Genomic DNA, 23,730 nt, shown 5'->3' with positions numbered 1-23,730 from the left:
GCCCACAAATAGGTTGTTTCTATATGTAAATGGACTCATTTTTAAAAAACAGTTTCCTGTATGCTGGGCTTAAGCTGTCAGAGGACAAGGAGGGAGGGTCAGACTGTGAGGTCAGACTGTTCACTGTGACAAGAACTGGGGCTCTTATTTTCTTATAAGCACCATTTATTAGAAGAACAACAGTACAGACAATACCCAAACTCTATTCTGAAGGAAAAGGGCAGCTGATAAAGACTGCAATTCATTGGATCTGAAGCACCTTCCCTCCACAGATCTCAAAGCACCGTACAAACATTAGGTAATTTAGCCCTGCAACCCCCCCAATGAAGTAGTAAAGTGATACTATCCTCATTGTACAGAAGCAGAAACCAAGGCACAGAGCAGTTAAGTGATCTGCCCAGGGTCATACAGCCAGTCAGTGACAGAGCTTGAATCAAAGCTCTTGGTGCTGGGTCCTAATTCTGTTTTGGCCACACGTCAGAGAAGAATCTTTGGTCCCACGATTTGGAAATGGCTGTCACAGTGACAGAGCACTTCAGACCCTGCCCAGATCCACAAAGGGACTTAGGCGCCTAAGTCCCTGTTTCAGGCTCCACTGCAATTCACAAAACTCCCACTTGGCTGCTGCCGAACCCTGTAGGCGCCCAACCTCACTTGGTGCCTAAGTTTGTGCAGTAAAAGCCCCCCAGGTGCATGTATCTTGCTTCCCCACTAGGCATCTGGGAACCTACCTGCTGGCTAAGTCCCAGAGTGACCCACAAACCAGGGGAAGATAAGCGTTCATCTGCCTATCTCACTGTTAAGGCCCCACCGGGTAGGTACGCTCAGAGGCCACCTACCAGCAGACTGGGAAACATTCAAAATCTGGCCAGAGGAGGTGGTGGTGGTGCTGCCACTCACCTAGTAAGTTTTATCCCAGTGGTTAGAACACTCACCTGGGATGTGGGAGACCCAGGTTCAATTTCCCCCTCTGCCTGAGGAGAGAAAGGATTTGAACAAGACAGTCTCCCCGCCGAGGAGTGTGCTCTAACCAGTGAGCCATGGGCTAGTCTGAGGGGGGGATTCCCTCAGGCTGTCCTGTTCCTCTGTGGATAAATACTTAAATAGTCATTGGAGAAGGGGAACTGAACTCTGGGTCTCCAACCTCCCACACGGGTGCCCTAACCACTGGACTGGAGAGTCCTTCTCTCTCTCTCTCTGGTCCAATGACTGAGAGGGGGTAGACCCCCTGTTCAAATCCTCTCTCTCCCTCAGGCAGAGGGGTGAACTGAACCTGGATCCCAGGTAGTGCTCTAACCAGTGGGCTAAAAGTTACCAGCATGACCACCCCCTTCTTCTCCAGCTGTTTTGTGTGGAGTGAGGCAGGTGACTCACTCATTCGCACAAGAAACAACTTGGACACCTAAGTCGCCTGGCTGCAGGAGAGGGGTCCTGACTGTGGATCACTAGCAGGGCTAGGTGCCTCCCTGCAGCCTGGAGATAGGGGCTGAACTCCATGAAAAGGGCAGGGCTAAGGACACACCTCTGTCATCAGCATCTCTCACTGGGTAGTTTAGGTGTCTCCCTGCCTAGTGTGCTGGCTTTTGTAGATTGCATTCTAAGCGAAGGTGCACGTCTCTTCTCATGCACTGTATAGGAGTCTAGGTGCCTAACTCTCGCTTTATGGATCACAGGGTTGTTCCTGTGATTTTCTAGGTGCCTAAAAGTTAGGCACCATGATGCTCAGCCTAGCAACGCCTAAGTCCCTCTGAGGAGACAGGCCCTAGCCCTCTCTTCCAGATATGCATTAGGAGCTCACATACTGGGTCTTGAGCTCACAAGAGCATATATTGAAAATGCTGCTTCATAACCAGAAATGAGAGGCTCCCCAGTTCAAACAATTCATGCCACCACTAGTAGGAAAAATGTAAAAAAGACATCGCCTTATGTTACTTGTGATCTGCTCCTTGACTGTCCTGTTAACCTAGCCTTGCATAAAGATGCTGCCAACCAAACAAAAGTAGCAACAAAGTGGGGAATGCACTGTCATGTCTCCCTATTCCCCTCAGAGAACCCAACAGGGTCCATTTGAATGCTAACATGCACGGGCAATTTCTCTTTTCTACCATTGCTTTCTTTAAAAGGAAAAACAAGGTAATTAAATGCCAATCCCTAAGATGGTACAGTATTAAAGTTACACACTTAAACACAAAGTCAGGGAAGGCAAAAACTAAGGTTGTGCTAATGACATTAGTATCTGCATTACATATCTATATGATAATAGTACCTAGAGGCCCCAGTCTAGATCAGGGCCCCATTGCGCTAGGCACTATACAAACACATCTGAAGATAAGATCCATGCCCTGAAGAGATTATTCATTTGCTCACATTGTAGATACTGTATATTGTTCTGGTAGGTGTTCTCATGTGGCACTGTCATACATAGCCTTCCAAGTTCTTTGTCTCAGCATGCAAGCAAGTTTTCAGTCTTAGAAGAAATGCTTGTACTGTTGTTAGTTTGGTTATATAAGAATCCTCTGAAAGCTTTGGGGAGCAGCACGAGAATTTGCTCTCTACCTTAATCTTGCTAATTAGTGTCAACCTGGGGGCCAGCGCAGGTTGGAAGGAATCTGTCATTGGTGTTGCACTGAGATTTCTGGAAGAGGGGACTGTCTGCATGCTATTTGTGACCACCTCTATTCCAGGAGGACTGGTGCATGTGTGTAAATAAAACAAGTTACACTTAGAATATACCCAGACTCCATGGTCCGGGGAAGCCAACCTGTATGGCCTCAGAACTCTGCTACCAGTCAGCAGAGGGGCGACATAATGTAACAAATGGGATACTAAGGTCAGAAGAGGGACAACAATATATGTAGGTGTTCATCCTGGGCTAGATTGTGCTTCAACTGCTTGTGTGAATAAGGGCTCACTGACATTAGTAAAGGTAGCTTGTAATAGTTTTAAGGACCCAGTCCTACAAACAATTCCAGATCTGTTTAACTTTAAGCATGTGAATATTCCTATTGTCTTTAATGGGAAAACACATGTGCTTAAAGTCACACATACTGTGATATGATTTGCAAGACCTAACTAATATGAAAATATTAGTTGACAAGATGGATGAGTTCACTTTATTCGGAAAATGTCAGCGTTTGCATTTCTTGAGTTTTGAGCGTTTACGTATGTGGTCTCAATATTACATTAGCAGAGGGTTTTTGCATTTAAATTTAGCAGATTACTTCTGGAATCTCATAGAGAGCACAGAGAGTAGTAGTGTACACATATAAAAGTACTACTTTTACAGTTACTTTTCAACATAGCATTACTTCTGTTTTTAGTGGTGGGATTATATATTTACACCGCTACCTCAATGTAACACTGTCCCCGGGAGCCAAAAAACCTTACCGCGTTATAGGTGAAACCGCGTTATATCGAACTTGCTTTGATCCACCAGAGTGCGCAGCCCCGTCCCCCCGGAGTACTGCTTTACCGCATTATATCCGAATTCGTGTTATATCGGGTCGCGTTATATCGAGGTAGAGGTGTATTTACATAAAACAGTAATAAAAACACTTTGTATTTTGCTAGTGTTTTTAATCTGAATTTCTCAAAGCATTTTACAATCATTAATTTATTAATCCTCAAAATCTACTGTGCAGTATGCAAGTATTAGTATTCCCCTTTCTTACACGTGGAAATTTTTCAGAAGTACTAATCATCTGGCTGGGATGATTTAGTTGGTGTTAGTCCTGCTTTGAGCAGGGGGTTGGACTAGATGACCTCCTGAGGTCCCTTCCAACCCTGATATTCTATGATTCTACGATCTGCAGCACCTTTTAAAAAGTCAGACTATTTTTACTTGGGTGCCTAAGCATGGTTTTTCATGCCTTCTTTTAGGCCTCCAAGTTGGAAAATTTGGATGTAAGAGACTTGTAGAAGGTCATACAGTGAATCAGTAGCAGAGCCAGGCATGGAACAGAGTCTCTGAAAAGTAGTTGCCTGCTCTAATCCGGGGGTCCTCAACCTTTCAGAAGTGCTGTGCCGAGTCTTCATTTAGTCACTCTAATTTAAGGTTTTGCATGCCAGGAATACATTTTAACCTTTTTAAAAGGTCTCTTTCTCTAAGTCAGGCCTGCACAACATGCGGCCCGTGGGCCGCATGCAGCCCGCGGAGCCTCACAGTGCGGCCCGCCGGGGAATTCTAAATCCCCCCCACACGGCGCTCTGCGGGCAGTCCAGAGCCCTTTGAATTCCAGTGGCGGCAGGGAATCAAAGGGTTCTGGGCTGCCTGCAGGAGCAGGGAGCCCAGAGCCCTTTAAATCTCAGCCGGGGCTGGGATTCAAAGGGCTCTGTGCTGCCCGCTGCGGCGGGGAGACCAGAGCTCTTTAAATCCCAGCCGCGGACGGGAATCAGAGGGCTCTGGGCTGCCTGCAGCCGCGGGGAGCCCAGAGCCTTTTAAATCCCAGCCGCGGCCGGGAATCAGAGGGCTCTGGGCTGCCCGTAGGGGCAGGGAGACCAGAGCCCTTTAAATCCCAGCCGTGGCCGGGAGTCAGAGGGCTCTGGGTTGCCCACAGGGGCAGAGAGACCAGAGCCCTTTAAATCCCAGCCGCGGCTGGGAGTCAGAGGGCTCTGGGCTGCTGGTAGCGGCGGGAGCCCAGAGCATTTTAAATCCCAGCCGTGGCCGGGAGTCAGAGGGCTCTGGGCTGCCCGCAGGGGTGGGGAGCCCAGAGCCCTTTAAATCCCAGCCGCGGCCGGGAGTCAGAGGGCTCTGGGCTGCCCGCAGGAGCAGGGAGCCCAGAGCCCTTTAAATCTCAGCCGGGGCCGGGATTCAAAGGGCTCTGCGCTGCCCCCTGCGGCGGGGAGACCAGAGCTCTTTAAATCCCAGCCGCGGCCGGGAATCAGAGGGCTCTGGGCTGCCTGCAGCCGCGGGGAGCCCAGAGCCTTTTAAATCCCAGCCGCGGCCGGGAATCAGAGGGCTCTGGGCTGCCCGCAGGGGCAGGGAGACCAGAGCCCTTTAAATCCCAGCCGTGGCCGGGAGTCAGAGGGCTCTGGGCTGCCCGCAGGGGCAGAGAGACCAGAGCCCTTTAAATCCCAGCCGCGGCCGGGAGTCAGAGGGCTCTGGGCTGCCGGTAGCGGCGGGAGCCCAGAGCATTTTAAATCCCAGCCGCGGCCGGGAGTCAGAGGGCTCTGGGCTGCCCGCAGGAGCAGGGAGCCCAGAGCCCTTTAAATCTCAGCCGGGGCCGGGATTCAAAGGGCTCTGGGCTGCCCCCTGCGGCGGGGAGACCAGAGCCCTTTAAATCCCAGCAGCGGCCGGGAGTCAGAGGGCTCTGCGCTGCCCGCAGGGGCAGGTGCAGGGAGCCCAGAGCCCTTTGAATCCCAGCCCCTGGCCGCTGATTGCCCCCTCCCCAGACCTCTGCCCCACTGCCCCCCAGGACCTCCACCCCCTATCTAAGCACCACTGGTCTTTGTCCCCCGATTACCCCCTCCCGAGACCCCTGCTCCTAACTGCCCCTTGGGACTCCAGCCCCTATCTAAGCCTCTCTTCTCCTTGTCCCCAACTGCCCCCTCCTGAGACCCCACCCAACTTCCCCCCAGGACCCCACCCCCTACCTGTCCCCTGATAAACCTCCTGGACTCCCATGCCTATCCAATTGCTGCCTGTCCCCTGACTGCCCCTCCGAACCTCTACCCCATCCAATCCCCCCTGCTCCTTGTCCCTTGACTGCGCCCCGGAACCTCCTACCCCTTCTCCAACCCCCAAACCGCTTACTGTGCCACTCAGACCAGCGTGTCTGGCTCAGTGCAGCTCCAGACAGTTGCTGCCATGCTCCCCCATGGAGCCCACAGCCCTCTCCCACCCCCAGCACCTGCCTTCCAGATTTGAACACCTCAAAATTCAGGAGTGCTCAAGCTCGGTTTGGGCAGCTTTTACTTCATTTCTCCCAAATCAAATATACTGATCCACTGTAACTTGCTGTAGAAAAACTAGGATAAAATTGAGAAAGAAATGCTTATTAGGACTGGAATTGCTATTTTCAACAGCCATTGCCTTTTTGTTTGTTTGAAAGGAAGACAGTGATATTGCACTGGGAAATTCCCTATAGAAACAAAGAGTGGAACAAAAGAATAATAAAGGCACCTCAACTTCTCCTCATTTATGGAGGACAGTCTTATAATATGCATCCAGATATCCTCCAATCACACAAGCTGAAAATTGTTCCACTTTACTGCAGCTCTGTAACCATATGGGAACCAATCCTGTCTGTGTTTTGTGCACATCCAAAATTCCGGCTGAATGACCCGCCCTGGGAGCGAGTTACCAGTGACCCAGGGCTGGGGCAGCAGGAGGTGTGGGGGGGAGCCCAGGGCTGGGGCAGCAGCAGGGTGGAGGGAGGGCACTGGTGGGGAGGAAAGGGGGAAGCCCAGCGCTGGGGTGGCAGGGGGTGTGGGTGGGGGGAGAGCCCAGGACTGGGGCAGCAGGAGGGTACCGGGGGAGCCCAGGGCTGGGAAGGGGGACAGCCAAATTTTTTTTTGCTTGGGGCAGCAAAAAACCTAGAGCCGGCCCTGCCGGGTTCCCCCAGCCGCCGGAGCCCTGGGCCCCTTAATTTGGCCCTGACGGCTCCCAGCCACCTCTTTAGCTGGGAGCCCCTGGTTGATTTAAAATAAAGTATCACCTCCCCACCCCCAACCTTCCTTTTTGGCCCACAGCTGTTTTGGTGGGGCGGTGCTGGGGAAGGAGGGTTTGTTTCCGCAGGGCTGGGCGGCCCTGGGGCGGGGTGTTTCCTCGGGCTGGGAGGTTTCGGCCTTCAGCTGTTTTCTTTGGAGGAATGTGGCCCTCGCCGCTTTACGAGTTGTGCAGGCCTGCTCTAAGTCTATAATATATAACTAAACTATTGTTGTATGTAAAGTAAATAAGGTTTTAAAAATATTTAAGAAGCTTCATTTAAAATTAAATTAAAATGCAGAGCCCCCCAGACCGGTGGCCAGGATCCGGGCAGTGCAAGTGCCACTGAAAATCAGCTCGCGTGCCGCCTTTGGCACGCGTGCCATAGGTTGCCTACCCCTGCTCTAATCACTAGTCTATAGCCTCTACTTTCCTATACATAAAGACTTTGCTATAAAAATATTAATAACATACTTTTTAAAATCAGAAGACAGCAGCTGAAATATTTAAAAAATGTTACCTTGTTGTTTTAACAACATCTTCACTGCTGGGGGAGAGGGGGAGGAAAAAAGTGGAGGAAGGAAAGTAATTTCTGGTGGTTGCCATAGCAACTAATGGGAATCGCTAACCCATCTTCTTCTCCTTGTCAACTTTAGATAGGCCTGTCAGGGAAAGTGAGCAATTCTGCCCTGTGCATAGAGCTGCTGCCTAACTACAACATTAAATTAATGGAGAATCTACATTATCATAATGTCAAGTGCCATCCCTACAGCATGTCTCCATTTGTTATCTCTGTGCTACAAACAAAAGCCATGAATAAGTGATAAGCCATGAAAGCCACTTCCTGCTCCCCTCAGAGAGGAAGCGAGCTTTGAAAACGCAACCCTCCCCCCCCATACACTACCTCAGCTCTGCCTCCATGGATGTCTGTCTCTATCTCTGGGTCAGTCGACAGCATTCAAGTGTACCCCATCCCAAATGAGGGGGGTCCCCATTTTAGAACTCCATTTCATTGTTACTCCCCATGTGCATCTGTTCATTTTTCAATAATTTAGCCCACAGTGTGGCTGGAAAAATGTTATTAATATAACAACAGACAATATAAAACAAGTAATTTTTTCTTTGCATGTCCACAGCACCTTCCATCCAAGGGTCTCAAAAAGCTTCACTGATAGTAATGCATTTGTGACTCTGGGCAAGTTCTGGCTACAGGCTTCAGCAGAGGGGCTCCATACAATGTAATACTGTGCACAGGATGTAAAACTGTCCTGATAAAATCATAGAATCACTAATTCACCTCTCCAAGGGCTCTGTGCTGGTGTCTCATACACTCCTAGGCTGTTAGAGCATCTGAGATTTTTCAGTCAATGGCAAAACATAAGATAACAGAGTTGGGGAGAGTGGGGGAACCCACTGTACTTCATTGCCATGCAGGAATCTGATTTGACATTTCATCCCCCACGACTAACTGCACCTCCAATCACTTTCCTCCACAGTGTTTGGAGAGGCCATTATATGTTCAGTTCTGGGCACCATGTTACCAAAACGATATGGCCAAATTGGAGACACTTGAAAGACTGACCATTCTTTGGCAGGGATTGTGCTATGACGACATTAAAGAGCTAAACATGGAGCAGTGGAGGCAACGTAGGTTTGTAATATCTGAAGGGTGGAAATAAGGAGGGAGGGGAATTATGTATTCATGAACATAGGGCTATAACTAAAACTAATGGAATGAAATAAGGAAAGGGAATACGTATTTACCTTATTTATTTGAGAAGAATATAAAGAAAAACTGGCTGACTTGGAGAGATATTAGGCTGTGGCATTGTCTCTGCAAAGAATAGGAAGGAGGCAGCATAATATGGGACATAAAAAGCTAGACTGGCTAAGACACTAATGACCAGGAGTTGCAAAAGTGACAACTGATTCTTGGCACCAACTTGAGACACGGTAAAAGGGTCAGTTTTTCAGCAGATGGGTGCTTGGCAAATTCTGAATCTCAGGCCCCTTTAAAGTGTCTCAGGTTGGGCAGTAGCCACATTTGAAATGTATGGCTTAATAAGTGCATTGTAGGGAGCAATTCTGCATGACAGGGAGTGTGCTTATCTACACACCCTTATTTTGTAACTGTAGAGTCCTGACTCTTCAGCATAGTGAACACAGAGACCTGCACAAGGATTCTTTCAAAAGCACAATACAGACAGCGCGAGTGAGTCGGGGATGTGTAACAGTGTGACGAGGCGTACAGTAACTCCTCACTTAAAGTCATCCCGCTTAACGTTGTTTCATTGCTGATCAATTAGGGAACATGCTCATTTAAAGTTGTGCAATGCTTCACTCTTATGTTGTTTGGCTACGCCCCCTCCAGTGCCTCCCGCCCACGGATTAGCGCCTTCCCTCTCCTCCCCCCGCCTCCTGCCTGCAGCAATCAGCTGGCTTGTGGCGTTTTGGAGGCAGGAGGGAGGGGTGAGGAGCGAGGACTCGGCGCGCAGGCTCCCCCTCACTCCCCTGCCTCCCGAACGCGGCAAGCCAGCTGATTGCCCTGGGCAGGAGGGAGGGGAGCAAGGACTCAACGTGCCTCCCCCCTCCCTCCCGAACATGGCAATAAGCTGTCTTGCGGCGTTTAGAAGGGAGGGGGGGAGCCAGGACGCAGCGTGCAAAGTAAAGGGGGAGGAGGTGGGGGGGAAAAGAGGCAGGTCAATGGTGGGGGCTTGGGGGAAGGGGGGCAGTGGGCGGGCTGAGGATTGAGCCCCCCGCCCCTGGTGCTTGCAGTGTAGGGGAAGCTGCCCTGGAACCTAACCCCCCCATTTACATTAATTCTTATGGGGAAATTGGATTCGCTTAACATCGTTTCACTTAAAGTCGCATTTTTCAGGAACATAACTGCAACGTTAAGCGAGGAGTTACTGTACTATACCTCTTCTCTGCCCCGTGCTGGGGGTGCCCCCGCCCTGACATACTGGCCCAAAGAACAGTGTCACCTGGGGAAGACGGGCAGTGAACTTAGGTCTCCAAGCACTTCCATCAGGCATTAGCAATCCAGACTCCTTAGGTGACATAAAAAGGTTTGCCTGCTTCTCCTAAGAGGGGGTGCTGGGTGGGTTGGGGCAGGAGAGAAGCTCACTGGACCTAACCCAGAACACTCAGCCCCACGTCATGGCCTGACAATCTGACTGCACCTTCAATTACAAAGTGTGACAAACTTTCTCTGTTGTGGAGTGTGATGGAGTGCTGGGCAAAGAGTGGCAGATTCAGCCCTGTCACACTGACTCCTCATTAGGGGAACAAATTAGAGTGGGCTGGAGGTAACCTGGCCCTAACTGGGGAGGCAGAGACAGCTGCTACCTAATTAGCCTGGGGCTGCTTAAAAGCCTCAGGGGAAGGAAGCCAGGGAGAGCAGGATGAAAGGGAAAAGGCAGGGAATGGAAGCAGGGAGGTAGCTCTCCCCTCCCTGCAGATGGTGAAGGGTTACTTGTACGTGGTGAAACAGTGGTGGGAACAAGCCTGAGAATAAAGTGCACCAGTGGTTACTAAACCAAGGGTCTGCTACGTGGAGTTAAAAGTCCAGGTGGCCATTTTTGAGATGAATGTCTATTAACTGTTACTAGACTAGCAAGGGGTTGGCAAGACCCCCTCTCCCCCAACACACACACACTCACTCTCTCTCTCTCTCTGAGCTGGGACACTCAGTGATAGTGGACCACAGTGTTGTTTTCACAAGGTAACAATCACATCTCTTGCCAGGCGAAGCTGCTTTTATCTGGGTAGATATAGTGCTGTAGCTGACAACCTGAACACTGAAGTCCTTTCTTTGGCCACAGAACAGTGCAGCCTGGGCAGTGGCAGAACAAGCTTCCCTCATACCACCCCCTAGTGACGTGACTTAGCACCACCTGGAGCATCACCTGCAGGGGCAAAAGAGAAATGGAGTCTCTGTGGCAATTCAATCCCTGGCCTCTCTGCTGATACGGCCCCCATGAGTACCCTATATGGAAGGTTATTTTATTATTCCTCATACTACCACCACCACCTCTAGGGACAGGAATGAGCTCACCAGCTCACATCACATGGAGCCACCAAACAGCCATCAGACTTGCAGTTTCTCTCCTATTGAGTCAGGCCTGGTATACATGTAAAACTTAGGTCGGTGAGGCTACAGCACTCACATGTGACAAATCCACCCCCGAGTGCTGTAGTTAAGCCGACCTAGCCCCTGGTGTGGATACAGCCAAGGTGATGTAAGAATGTTTCTGTCAACCTACCTACTGTTGCTTGAGGAAGTGATGTTCCTACAGTGATGGAAAAACCCCTTCCATCACTGTAGGCTATGTCTATGGAGTTATGCCAGCATTGCTATATCGACCTAGCTATACAACTGGAGTCTCTGCAATGTAGACAAGGCCTATGTCCTCCAGGAAGTGTAGTAATGCACTTACGAGAATTCCTGTACACCCTTCATGCAGTCTTTGGGTTTCCTGGGACATACTTCCTGCTGGGTCAGAAACAAAGCAGCCCAGGTCAGGGCAGTCACAAGCAACAGTACACAGGGTAGTAGGAAGTTTGCTACCTCATTGCTATACATAGTCCCTGCTCATAATAAAAGGTTTATCTTGACACATTGGTCTGCCTGTCAGTAAGCTACTACAGTTTCTGCTGATGCAGGCCAAATTCAGACCAGTGACCTAAAGATGAATGGTCCAGTTTCCTAAGCTGTCCATACTCCTGGATTCCACGAACTGTTCTCCAACATGAGTCTACCCCCTTTGGAACTGGATTACAATCCTTTCAAATCATCCATTTGCACTGTCCCTGGAGAACGTTCCTTCGTCCAAGCACAGACAACAATCCAGATGTGGCTAACATGACCCCTGAGCTTTGAGGGCTGGAAACCAGTTCCTCATATGCAGTGCCCTTTCCTCAACCATAAAGGAAAAGAGCAGCCAAAGACATGGCTGAAGAAGAAAGCCCAAAGGGAGCTTGGCACGTCTGCGAAGAGTTACATCATGCAGCAGGAAAGCAGTTGGCTTCGGGCTACAATTACCTGTGCTCTAATGGCAGGGGTCCCAGTGGCACAGAAAGGCCTCTAGGAATTGCATTCCAGACTGATTAGTCATCGAGCAAACAGCCCCAGACTGTACACCTGGAGCAACAGCCAAACTGCGCACCACCGAGGGCCGTGCTGGCAATGTGCCAGCAACTTGAGGGTTCTGCCTCATTTGTCTCTCTCCTGAGGGGGACACATAGAAACTCCTCGTTTTTCACCTGAAGTCTTAGGAGCTAATCAGCTTTATCCTTGTGCAGCAGTTACAAGAGGGTATTACAGGATCCTGAGAGCCAGACTTGGCCCTGAGGTTGCAGTTTGTTGGGCCACCGCGATAGATGGAGATTTATTGTCCCATACTGTGTCCTAAGTATGGACAGATTTCTTAGATCGGCACATTTCTCTCCGGGCTTCAGTCACCCATCAAGCTACTCTACCTCCCACTCCAACTGACATTCTGAATCTCCACTGACTTTCCTACTTGGCAGGACAGGCACCTGAGAAGACTTAACTATGAAATCAACAGTGAATGGAGCTTTGTGATGAAGGCTTATGGTTTTGAGTTCTTGCCAATATTTACCAGTGAAGGCCAGTTATAGAAATACTCTCACAAATTACAGGCAATCTGCAGGGAGCGAGGTGGGAGCAAGCCCCACCTACTGGCTAGATCATCAAGATTTTGGCTTCTAGTCTTAGCTCTGTCAAAGATTCTGTGTGACCTAGTGTAAAATTACAAAGAAACCACCTTTGGCTGCAGATAATCTTTCCAGCTATCAGCATATCTTGAAATGCCAATTTCTGGGGAAAATCATCAAGAACAAGATAACTCCAGCAGCATCTAGAGCAGGGGTGGGCAAACTTTTTGGCCCAAGGGCCACATCTGGGACTAGAAATTGTATGGCAGGCCATGAATGCTCACAAAATTGGGGTTGGGGTGCGGGAGGGGGTGAGGGCTCTGGTTGGGGGTGCGGGCTCTGGGGTGGGGCCAGAAATGAGGAGTTCAGGATGTGGGAGGGGGATCCGGGCAAGGGGTTGGGGTGCGAGAAGGCGTGCAGGCTCCAGCTGGAGGTGTGGGCTCTGGGGTGAAGCTGGGGATGAGGAGTTTGGGGTGCAGGAGGGTGCTCTGGGCGGGGACAGAGGGGTTCGGAGGAGTTTGGGGCAGGGGCAAGGGGAGAGGCTCAGGGGTGCAGCCTCCGGGTGGCATTTACCTCAAGCGGCTCTCGGAAGCTGTGGCATGTCCCTTCTCCAGCTCCTACACGGAGGCACAGCCAGGGGGCTCTGCATGCTGTACCATCCACAGGCACTGCCCCTGCAGCTCCCATTGGAGCACCAGAGGGGGCCATTGGAGTGGGGTCATTGGAGCGCGTAGGAGCTGGAGGGGGGCCATGTCGCGGCTTCCAGAAGCCATGTGGAGCATCCCCCAACCCTGCACCCTGGCTGGAGTGTCGGAGCGGGGCAAGCCCCAGACCCTGCTCCCCAGCAGGAGCTCGAGGGCCAGTTTGCCCACCCCTGAGTTAGAGTCCAAATGTCTCTGACCTGTTCAGTTGGGGGTCTAGTCTGGGAGCTGTGCAGACACTGCACTGGTGATGGTGGCTGATGATCTCCTGTCAATGGATGAAGATTAGGTGCCCATGCTTTAAAGTCCATGGACTCCCTGGCCACACCTCAGCCCCTCCTCTGGTCTGCTCCAAACCCTGCCCTAGCCTAGCTTGGGACAGCTGTGGTGGAGCATGAGTCGCCCTGCATTCCTACTCTGAAACCTGCCCCTTTCTCTTGTCATGTTACCTTGTCTTTCAAATCCTCTGTCTGCACTGATTCCTCTCTCTATTAGGATTGCAGCAGCACCTACCTAGAGATCCAGGTCAGGGATCAAGGCCTCACTGGGTTAGGCACTGTACACATGCATAATCAAAAATAATCTGCATGCCAGAGAGCTTACAGTTTTAGGGTGGTATTACTCGGAATAATGGGATGAAATAAGCAAAGGAAAACGTAGGCTGACCAGCAGGAAAAGCTTGCTACCCGTGAGAACATTAGACACTATAATAGTGTTTCAAGGAAATGGTGGGCATCATACCATTTGGGACAAAAGTGGACTGGGTACAGCCCCGGAGCACTATGGGGAACCACCCTGTGCTACTCAGCAGGAGATGGACTGGATGGGACCTAACAGATCTTTTCCATCTGTAGCTCCTATCTCTTGGCTGTCTGGTTGCATTCTGGGTGTGTTTCAGAGAGCAAGGGAGGAGTCGTTTATCCCCCAATGATACAAAAGCCATTAAGCCAGCTCCTGCTTTCAAATCAGCCTTGTCTGCTTCACCCCCCCTCCCAATTTGCTCAGCTGCTTGAAAGTGGGATTGAGGGATCCAGATACAGCTGAGCTAAGGAGACACGAGATCCCTTTCCCTACAAATTCACCTGACCCCCTACCCCTTCCTAGCCAGCTCATCACAAAGGAGCCTTCAGCCTGAGTCCCAGCCCAGTGGGTCCCAATATCTTTGCTGTGACTGACTGGTCACAAAGGCTATTCTTTAATTTAACTGTACAGTAACTAACAGGAATCAGCAACAACATCTGGGCCTCCAAGTATTTACAGCAGGAATTGGGGAACTAGGGAGTGGAATAGGAAATCAGACTTCTCAGGGCTCAGGGGATTGGGAATAGGCGCTACAGACATTGACCTCTAAGTAGCTGGTTAGAGTTGCAGACCAAGCAAATAATAATCAATTATTACTATCTGATGTCTGCTCAGTAGCCTAGGTGAGATGAATCACTGGTCTCAGCCCACTTCAGAATTGTTAGGAGCTCTTATTGCCATCAGTGCCAGCATAAATGATAATGATTATCAGCAGCCTTATATGGTGCCCATCACCACGCGTTCGGAGCACCTTGGTATCTGAACTGACAGCTCCAGCAGAGAGATCAAGGACTGAATGGGTCACAGGCTGGAACTCCCCTCTGACCACTGAAGAAGGTCAGGGTTGAGACACATTGATGGAGTGACTGGAAAAGCTTGCTTAAACACAGGACATAAGCCTCTAGGCCTGGCAATCCAGCACCTTCTTCATTATCTACATAAAAACAGTCCAGAATTGTCACTCTGTGTGTCACGGTTATGTCTGCTGAACCAGTGTGAAGTGATGGAAACAGCCACACGCTTGGCTGAGCACTCTCTCTGTTCACCAGGTTCAATTATCCCTGGGATTTCCGGTCCGTTATCATCCAGTTTTTTAAGTTCTCAACCATTTTGGGCTTTTTTTTGTTTTTTTTTAAACACATGACTTTATGACTTACACCCCTGTGACAGCCTGGGCTTTCAGTTACTAGTTATTATTTATACTATGGTAGTAGCGCCTAGGAGAGGGGTGGGCAAACTTTTTGGCCCGAGGGCCATATCTGGGTGGAGAAATTGCATGCAGGCCATGAATGTAGGGCTGGGGCAGGGGGTTGTGGTGCAGGAGGGAGTGCGGGAGGGGCTGTGGTATGTAGGAAGGGGCTCAGGGCAAAGGGTTGGGGAAGGAGGGGTGCAGGGTGTACGAGGGGGCTCAGGGAAGGGGGTTGGTTGCAGGAGGGGTGTGGGGTGCAGCAGAGGGCTCAGGGCAGAGGGTTGGGGTGCGGGGTGCAGGACGGGTTCGGGCTCTGGCCCGGCACCGCTTACCTGGAGCGGCTCTGGGGTGGCAGTGGTGTGCAGAGGGGCCAGGGAAGGCTCCCTGCCTGCCTGCCCAGGCCCCATAGTACTCCAGGAAGCGGCCAGGACCACATCCCTGCGGCCCCTCGGGGAGGGGGAGCACAGGGCTCGCGCTGCCCTTGCCTGTGGGTGCCTCCTCCAAAGCTCCCATTGGACGCGGTTCCCCGTTCCCGGCCAATGGGAGCTTCGGGGGAGGTACCCACAGGCAAGGGCAGTGTGCAGAGCCCTCTGCCCCGCCCCTGCCTCCAGGAGCCGCAGGGATGTGGTGCCGGGTGGCAATCCCGCGGGCCGGATCCAAAGCCCTGAGGGGTCGGATCCGGCCCATGGGCTGTAGTTTGCCCATCCTGGCCTAGGAACTGCAATCAAGGATCAGGGTCCCATTGTGCTGGGCTACATACAGATATGTACAAAGAGGACAGTTCCAACTCCAGAGAGCTCATAACTGATAGGACACATAGGATGCCATAGAATACATTAGAACCCATAACCACAGCTCAGAGCACCCACAAACTCGGCAAAAGTTTAAATCTAGGTCCAACTCTGTTGTTCAGACCCATTTCTAAAATAAACCAGAGTATTAACAGTTTTAGTCTTTTCTTTTGATAACACCAAAGACACCAGCCTGAGGGATAAACATTTACAAAGAACGTTCACTTTGTTCTTAGATCAGCTGGAATATAGCAGAAATGTCTATAACAGAGGCCCCCATGGAGACAGACACAATCTGGCTGAACGAGGCACTTCTGGGAATCTCATCTGGCTCCTGGGATGGGATGTGAAAACAAAGTCTGGTTAACAGGAGTCTCATGACTTTGGAAGGATGCATCTGGCAGAGTTTTGTCACAAACTTTCATCTGTACAAAGAAAAATGTTCCTCGACATGTAACACCACACAAGAAAGATCAAAGGTGCCCCAAGTCCCTCCTGATGGGGAAGCAACTGCTCCAATAACAGTAGGCAACACTCTGAGTTTCAATCACTCCCCTCATCTTTTGTGGGGAGGGGAATCTGCACACTACGCTGCCTCTCACCAGCAGCTCCCTGTTAATTACAGGCAAAGAATTTGTGCTCTGGCAGATGAAGGCCCTCACTGCATGCTGGTGAATTTGCACAGCCCAGACTTGTCAGTAAACAGCAGCTTTGTTTGCAGAGGGATGCCACAGAGTCACATATACACCCTACATTTGTCATATTCTGAAGCTTGCAATATCCACCCAACCAGCCCAGGCTGCTGAATTCATCCTTGGTAACATTCCTATGTATAAGCTGTGTGGTGTAGGGGTTAGAGCATAGCACTGGGTTCTTGGGACAGAGCTCCAAGGTTCTAGTGCTGATTCACCTACTGATTTAGCCCTCAGTCCTGCAAGGTGCTCAGTTCTCTGGCCTAATACAGCACAGCACTTAAAGTTAAGCACAAGCTTAAGTGTTTTGCTGGATTGGGCCAAAAGATTCAACACCCTGCAGGCCTGAGCACTTGCTGTGTGACATTAGCTAAGTCACTTCTCTCTTTCTGTCTAATGCATTTATAACGTGCCCATCACCATGGACATGCAGGTCCAACCATCTGCCAAGCCGAAATGCAAAGGCAGGATTCCAAGGCGGTGGATGGTGTCAGAGCACAAATATCAGACAGGACAAAATTCAAAGGAATGTTGAGTCTGACATTGCTTCCAGTGAAGTCAATGGCACCATTCCCATTAGCTTGAAGCCATGTCTATACCAGTAGACAAAAGCATGCTATAGTTTTGACACACGTTAGCTGGTCAAGGTAAACTACTAGGGTTGACCCCTGCCAGCTAACACATGTTCAAATACAAATTGTCTTGTCTACAATAGGGGTTTAACATGTCATAGTTATGTGTAAAAAACCGGTAAAACCTTCCCATATATACAAGTCCTCTGACCCCGTAAAGATAACCGAATAGTGTCTGGATTCCTTTCTTGTTAACTGAGTATTTACATACTATTCCTTCGGTACCCAGGGATGAGATGTGTACCATATAGGAGACTTAGAGGCTTAAGGATTAACTTTTAATACACTCATTTTCTTTCCCATGGGAGAGGATATGGAGAAGGTAAAAGACATTTTGAGTCTCTATTTCCTCTCTTCTATCCCATCCAGTCACCTCACTATAAACTCTGCTTCCAAGAATCAACCCCTGTACCCAGAGAAAGGCCAGCTATGAACACACGCAGTCCCATCTTCATGGCAGCCCCTGCGACACTAGCATACAAAGCTTGCACTGAGATCCTGATCCCTCCAACTGAATCATCCAACACGACCAGAAGGCAGGCGGGGGACTCCAGATGCTGACCCCAGAAGAGAAAGATAAATAGAACTACATGAGCGTGATGGCTGGATTCCATCTGGGTGGTAGGGCTCAGGGTCTATTACTCTTGTGATTGTTACTGAGCTTGGCCAAGAAAAGCTCCCACGGTTTGGCAAGTCTACAATTTTCCAGTCTTCACAAAAGAACTGCAGGAACCTTTTTTGAAGCAGTTTCTTCTCAAGAAAGATTACTAATGGGCCTAACAATAGCACTGGGGTGAGTGCAGGATAAAAACCTAGACAGGTAGAGAGAGATATACTCCAGTGGAGCTTAGTAGCAATTTTCCCTACATAGGGACTACAGGTTTAATGCCCAGTGTTAATTTTCTGAATACACTGAACACAGAATCCACCAAAAGCAGACAACAACTAGAGAGATTATCATCTTTGAAATCTAAAAGAGGCACACAATATGTTTCTATGATGTGTACTTAACTGCAGAACAAGACGTACTTATATTTATACAATATTATTGCATGTCACTTAGATAAGGAGTTTAAACTTCACAGTGTTTTCTAAACACTAACTAGTTAGTCTTCAAACACAACCAGCTTCATAAGACAGGTAGGCCAGGATTTCCCATAGCATGTGCCAGTCATATTTAGGTATCTAAATGGTTTGACTTTCAAAAGACCTGAGCACTCACCAACTTCCATAGACTGAAATGGAAATGCAAGGTGCTTGGCACTTTTGAAAAATCAAACCATCCAGTCAGATACCTAAATCCACACTGAACAGCCTAACTTTAAACCTGGTTTTGAAAAATTTGGCTGTTAAGTTTTTATTATCCCAATTTTATAGATGGGAAGATTAAGGCACACAGATATTATTGTGCCTAAATTTGGGCATCAAAAAAATTAAGGCACTTACAAATCCTTTCACATAGCAAGCCTCTGAGTGTGACCCTCCTTATAAATTAGAAACACTTTTGAAATATATTTAACACCATTATAAATGTTGGCGGCAAAATGGGCTTTGGAGTGGAGGCTGACAGCTCGCGACCTCCCCACATAATAACTTTGCGACCCCCCGAGGGGCCCTGACCACCGTTTTGAGAACCCCTGGGCTACCCAGAATACTAGTAGCACAGCTGGCATCAGGGTTCAAATTCATCCCTGATCCAAATCCACTGGCTCCTACTCCTGTGCGCAGACCACTGTCATGGTTATTATTTAACATTTATATTGCAGTTGTACCAATGCACACCTTCTTACAACGAGATTTTGTCTTATACATTGACCAGAATTAATTACAGTTTGTTTATTATTACTGAGGCCTTGTTCACACTTGTTTACCCCTGTGGCAGTGTGTAGGATTCATGTAGCTATACACCATAGTGACAGAGGCAGGCTGAGTCCACACTCACTGTGGTGTGTACCTACATGTGGAGGGCTCCAGCCTCGGGAGGCAGTGAGTAAAGGCTCCGGCAGCAGGACAAGACTCTGCTAAAAAAGGCAGTGTAGACTTGGCAAGCACTGCTTGGGGGTTTAGACTCTAGAGAACCATGTAGAATATATACCCTGGGGGTCATGCGTTTACCACACTCGGTGCTACTCACCTAAGCAGTGCCTCACCGTCTACCCTGATATTTATACCCATGCTATCTGGGCATGCATTATCTGTACTGTACATGCCACTCTAAGGCTATGTCTACATTACAGCTGGGATTGACACTCTGAGATCGATCCACCGGCGGTCGATTTAGAGGGTCTAGTGAAGACCCGCCAAATCGACAGCAGATCACTCTCCAGTCGACCCCTGTACTCAAACTGAGGAGAAGAGTAGGGTAAGTTGATGGGTGTAGACCCTGCAGTAACTCGACCAAAGGCACGTCAACTCCAGCTACGTTATTCACGTATTCATAGCGTAGGTCAACTTACTGCAGTAGTGTAGACATAGCCTTAGTGTTGACCTATCCTGTGGCTACATCTCCACTGGAAGATGGGGGCGTGATTCCCAGCTCACACAGACATACTTGTACCAGCTCTCATCAAGTTAGTGCATTAAAAACAATAGCGTAGCTGCAGAAGCACGGGCAGCCACAGTAGCGGCACGCGTTAGCTTCCCCGAGTATGCACCTGTGGGATCCAGGTAGGTTTGCACTCAAGGTGAATAGTCTCTGCCGCTGATTGACGTGGCCTGTGCTGCCACAGCTACACTACTATTTTGAGCACACTAACTTGATGAGAGCTAGTGGAAGTCTGGCTACATGAGCAGGGAATCTCACACCCCAACTCCATGTGTAGATGTGCCTAAGAAGATAGATAAAACTGCTTCCTGTTTGAATTCCAGCTTCTTGACGTATGGAAATACTGTGTAAGATGTCAGGCATTAAGAAAAGGCTAGTATTACTGTATTATTATGCACATAAAAATGTGAAATGTTAATACATGCTATAGCACAAATCCACTCCCTCTCAGTTTTCATGGACACTGCACTAAGGCTGGTTTGGCAGTGTTAGCTGTGACCCCATCACCTCTCCATCTCACCTCCATTCCTGGCATGCCACAGTACTCTGAATTTTTCATCTCCTCAGCAAGATGCTGATATCTGGGGGAGTTTACTGGAGAGCTTTAGTTTCTGGGGTTTTTTTTTTTTAATCTTTTGTATTATTCTAAATCCTGTCTCTGCCATAACCATGGTAGTGAGGACAATGGGTGGGAGGCAGAAAAATGAGCTGTTTTGTAGGAAATCAGATGTGTTTATACATTTTTAGGCAGAGCCAAATTGTGATGCTTCAGGGTGTGGCTAGCCATCTGTAACAAATGTGAAGGGGGATAAAATGCAAGTGGAAAGAAAGATTCCCCACCCCCCAGGGATCTCTTTTCTTCATAAATGCACATTCTGTTTCTCTCCCTAGTACAGCTTGAGTTCATTTTCTTTAAATCACTTCCACATTTTCCTGCCTTAATTATAAAATAGTTTGTTTCAGACCTCACTTTCATGAAGACTGTAGCACCAGGAATTCAGACCCCGCTTATTTTCTATCAACAGACTTTTGGGTTTATGAGTTTAGAGTTAATAACTTTTAATTCCTGAAGAAGGTCAATGCAGTAAAAAAGGAAATGTTCAGAGAAAGTACAGTCTCACTTTAAAGCTCCATCACACAACAGGACTTAGGTTTTGACAGAGGATTTACAGATCTAATATAGTGCATGGGAACAAAATTCTGTTATGCTTTTTAAAATATAAGAAGGCACTAACAGTAAACCAGGCAGATGTATTCCTTTGGGTAGCTAAAGTTACATCTCCATTCACACTTATACGCTGAAACTTTTACCCCAAGAAAAAAAAATACTTTTCCCAACTGTGGGTGTATTTTTCACCAAATGAAACTGTTTGAAAGCTTTGGAGGGAGAAACTGTTAATTGTTTAAATTGCTCAAAGGAAAGTGTAAATCATCAAGGGCCCTTTTCTGAACCCCCCAGATGATATCCATTACTTCCTCCAAATACCCACCCCTGCGATCCAGTCTTTCCCCAAATCCCCCTGCTTTGGATGCTTTGTCTCCCCCGGTAAAGACACACATTTGCTTTCATGCTCATCCGCTGCCTAGATTTCAGGTTCGAACTTTGCAGCAGATCAAAGCCACTCACGATTCGTGGGACTACGAGCACGAACCACCCCAAATATCCCCGGGCTCGTTCGCCTGTGTTTGCAGCTACACGTAACAATATGCCGTGTATGCGCGCGAGCTGGAAAGCTAGTCATGGTACAAAGTGCCCGGGGGGGAGCCCGGAGCCCCTCACATACCTCAGCGTGCAGCCGGGCGATGGCCACAAGGGCGAAGAGGGACAGACTTTTCCAAATCTGCAAAGGAAAGAAAGAGGAAGAAAGATGCGTGTGAGGGGGGCAGGGGACGAAGGAGGCGCCCCAGAAAACTTCCTCGGGCTCCCCTCTTCTGAGGTCCCCTTCCCAGCCCTCCCGGCCCAGCCGCAGCCCCGCTCACCATGGCGCTCCGGGCTCGGGCAGAGGGGCGCGAGTGGGGCAGGCTGGCGAGAAGCGGAGAAGGGCCCTTTGCTGCTTTTCCTTCTTCTTCTTCTTCTTCTTCGGGAAATTTGATCAGGGCTCTGGGAGGGAAGCGCTTCCCCCCCACATCTGCCTCCAGCTCCGCCCCTCCCAGCCAGCCTCCCCCGGCCCCCTTCACCCGCTCCTCCCTGGCTCCCCCGCCGCTGCTAACCCGGGGCCGGCAGCGTGTGTGAGGCGGCGCTGGCTCCTCCCGCTCCGACTCCCTAGGCGGGAGGGCCCCAGCGCCGCTATGGGGCTAGGAGCCCAGGCTTTCCATGCATCCCGACCACGTGCAGGCACAGGCCCTGCCGAGCCTGCCAGCCCCTCCAGGGGGGCATCAGGCCGGTGCCAAGGAGTCAGCCTTGCCAACCCTCCAGGACAAGCCTGGAGTCTCCAGGAATTAAAGATGACTCTTTAATTAAAGATTATGTCATGTGATGAGACCTCCAGGAATATGTCCAGCCAAAACTGGCAACCCTACAAGGAGAGGAAGGTGCTCTCTAGTCGGGGGAGGGGGGAATTGCCCAGCAGCTGGAAGGGGGAAGAAAGGGGGTGAGGTGGGGATGATTCCTATCCGGTGTCTCCCCCAGCACTGAAACGAGGCTGCTTCAATCTGGGTGGGTGGGAGCTGCACAAAGGGAGAGGGTGGAGGTGGTGCAGCAGTGACATAGCTTAAGAGTTGAATTTTGGGTGGGCTCCAACTTCTGGTCGACGGGCAGTCACGCTAGCTGGACCCACCGTGTCCGTGTGTGAGGCGCCCCAGGGGCACGGAGGCACCTGCTGGCTCCCTGGTTGGCAGAGGGGCAATCACACCCGCCCTGCAAGTAAGAGGCTCTGGGGCCAGACCCAGAGGTGCAGGACCTCTTGCGGTGGGGGCTCTAAGTAGGATTGCCAACGCACCAGGGTTTATCCTGGAGTCTCTAGAAACTGTAGTATGAATTATGTCATGTGATGAAACCTCCAGGAACACGACCAACCAAAATGGGCAACCCTAGCTCCAAGATGCAGTGCCCTCCCAAGCCCAGTGCCACATGCTCGCCTCCTTTTGTGACCTGTGGCAAAACAGCTTCACAGGTTCCACTGCTGCAAATGGCTACAACGCCCCACCCCAGGCAAAGGCTCCCACTCACCTGCTGGCGCTGCTCATACCCTGGGCGCAGGTCACCACGTGACAGTGTTAAGCCTAAATAAAAATGTAGCACAAAACCAATTATGCCAACCTGACTAAAGTCAGGCTAACAAAAGTTTCTGGGTAATCCCAAAATAAAAAAATACTAAAAAGCAGCATTGTTTTACAAAGCCCTAAAAAACATAAAATAAGCCAGGAATTGCATTCCTGGCATAGCATTAGCTATGCTAAAAACAGTATTTAAAAAACTAATAAAAAACTCTAGCATCCCACGGTTCAAATTCTAACTCTCTAATTAAATTATAGGTTTGTTTAAAACTCCCCTGTATTTCTAACTTTTAGATATTATTAAAATATAATTAATAATCTAAAGTTATAAACATAAAATCTAAGCATATATATATATTAAAAGTGTCTAATTTTAGTTTGTTAAATAAAAATAAATAAATTTTGCTCAAGTAAGTAATGTATAACATAATAAAACTATCTATATAAGCTAATACTAAGCTGTAAAAAACTAGCTGGTTCTCACTAAAAACAAGCTGTCCTTTATTGATGCGTGCACTTGTCAATAAAGGGCTTTTAATCAAACCTTGCTAGTGTTGCCTGTCTCTCTGTAATCAAACAACAAATTTCGCTGTCGGGGTTAAAATCCCCAACAACAGCAGCAGCCAGGCTCAGGGAGCAGCACATGCCTCATCTGCATGTGTTGAGGAGGGACTGGACTCAGCATGGCTGCTCAGGACCTCTCCAGGAAGGGGGTGGTGCTGGTGGCTCTGAGGCCCCATGGCTGGCGTGACCCAGCCCACACATCACTCTGACACGTAGTGAGAGCAGGGCTGCTCTAGTGCCGGTGCCTCGAGCCTCTGGGGCACAAACCCGGCAT

General features: G+C 49.4%; 1 protein-coding gene across 1 annotated transcript in view; it reads right to left on the bottom strand.

The window, feature by feature from the left end:
* FSTL1 (follistatin like 1) overlaps positions 1-21,946 on the bottom strand; it is an 84,491-nt gene extending 62,545 nt beyond the window's left edge. The window contains exons 1-2 of the mRNA XM_045001095.1: positions 21,657-21,946; positions 21,461-21,517 (exon numbers count right to left, since the gene is read on the bottom strand). Of these exons, the coding sequence (XP_044857030.1) occupies positions 21,461-21,517; positions 21,657-21,659 (60 nt within the window). The 5' untranslated portion in view covers positions 21,660-21,946. The remainder of the gene's footprint in view (positions 1-21,460; positions 21,518-21,656) is intronic.
* Positions 21,947-23,730: the final 1,784 nt, after the last annotated feature.

Source organism: Mauremys mutica, chromosome 1 (genome assembly GCF_020497125.1).
Source record: "Mauremys mutica isolate MM-2020 ecotype Southern chromosome 1, ASM2049712v1, whole genome shotgun sequence".
NCBI classification, from domain to species: Eukaryota; Metazoa; Chordata; order Testudines; family Geoemydidae; genus Mauremys; species Mauremys mutica.
Note: the sequence above shows the minus strand (reverse complement) of the source record. Positions and strands in the feature narration are given on the sequence as shown.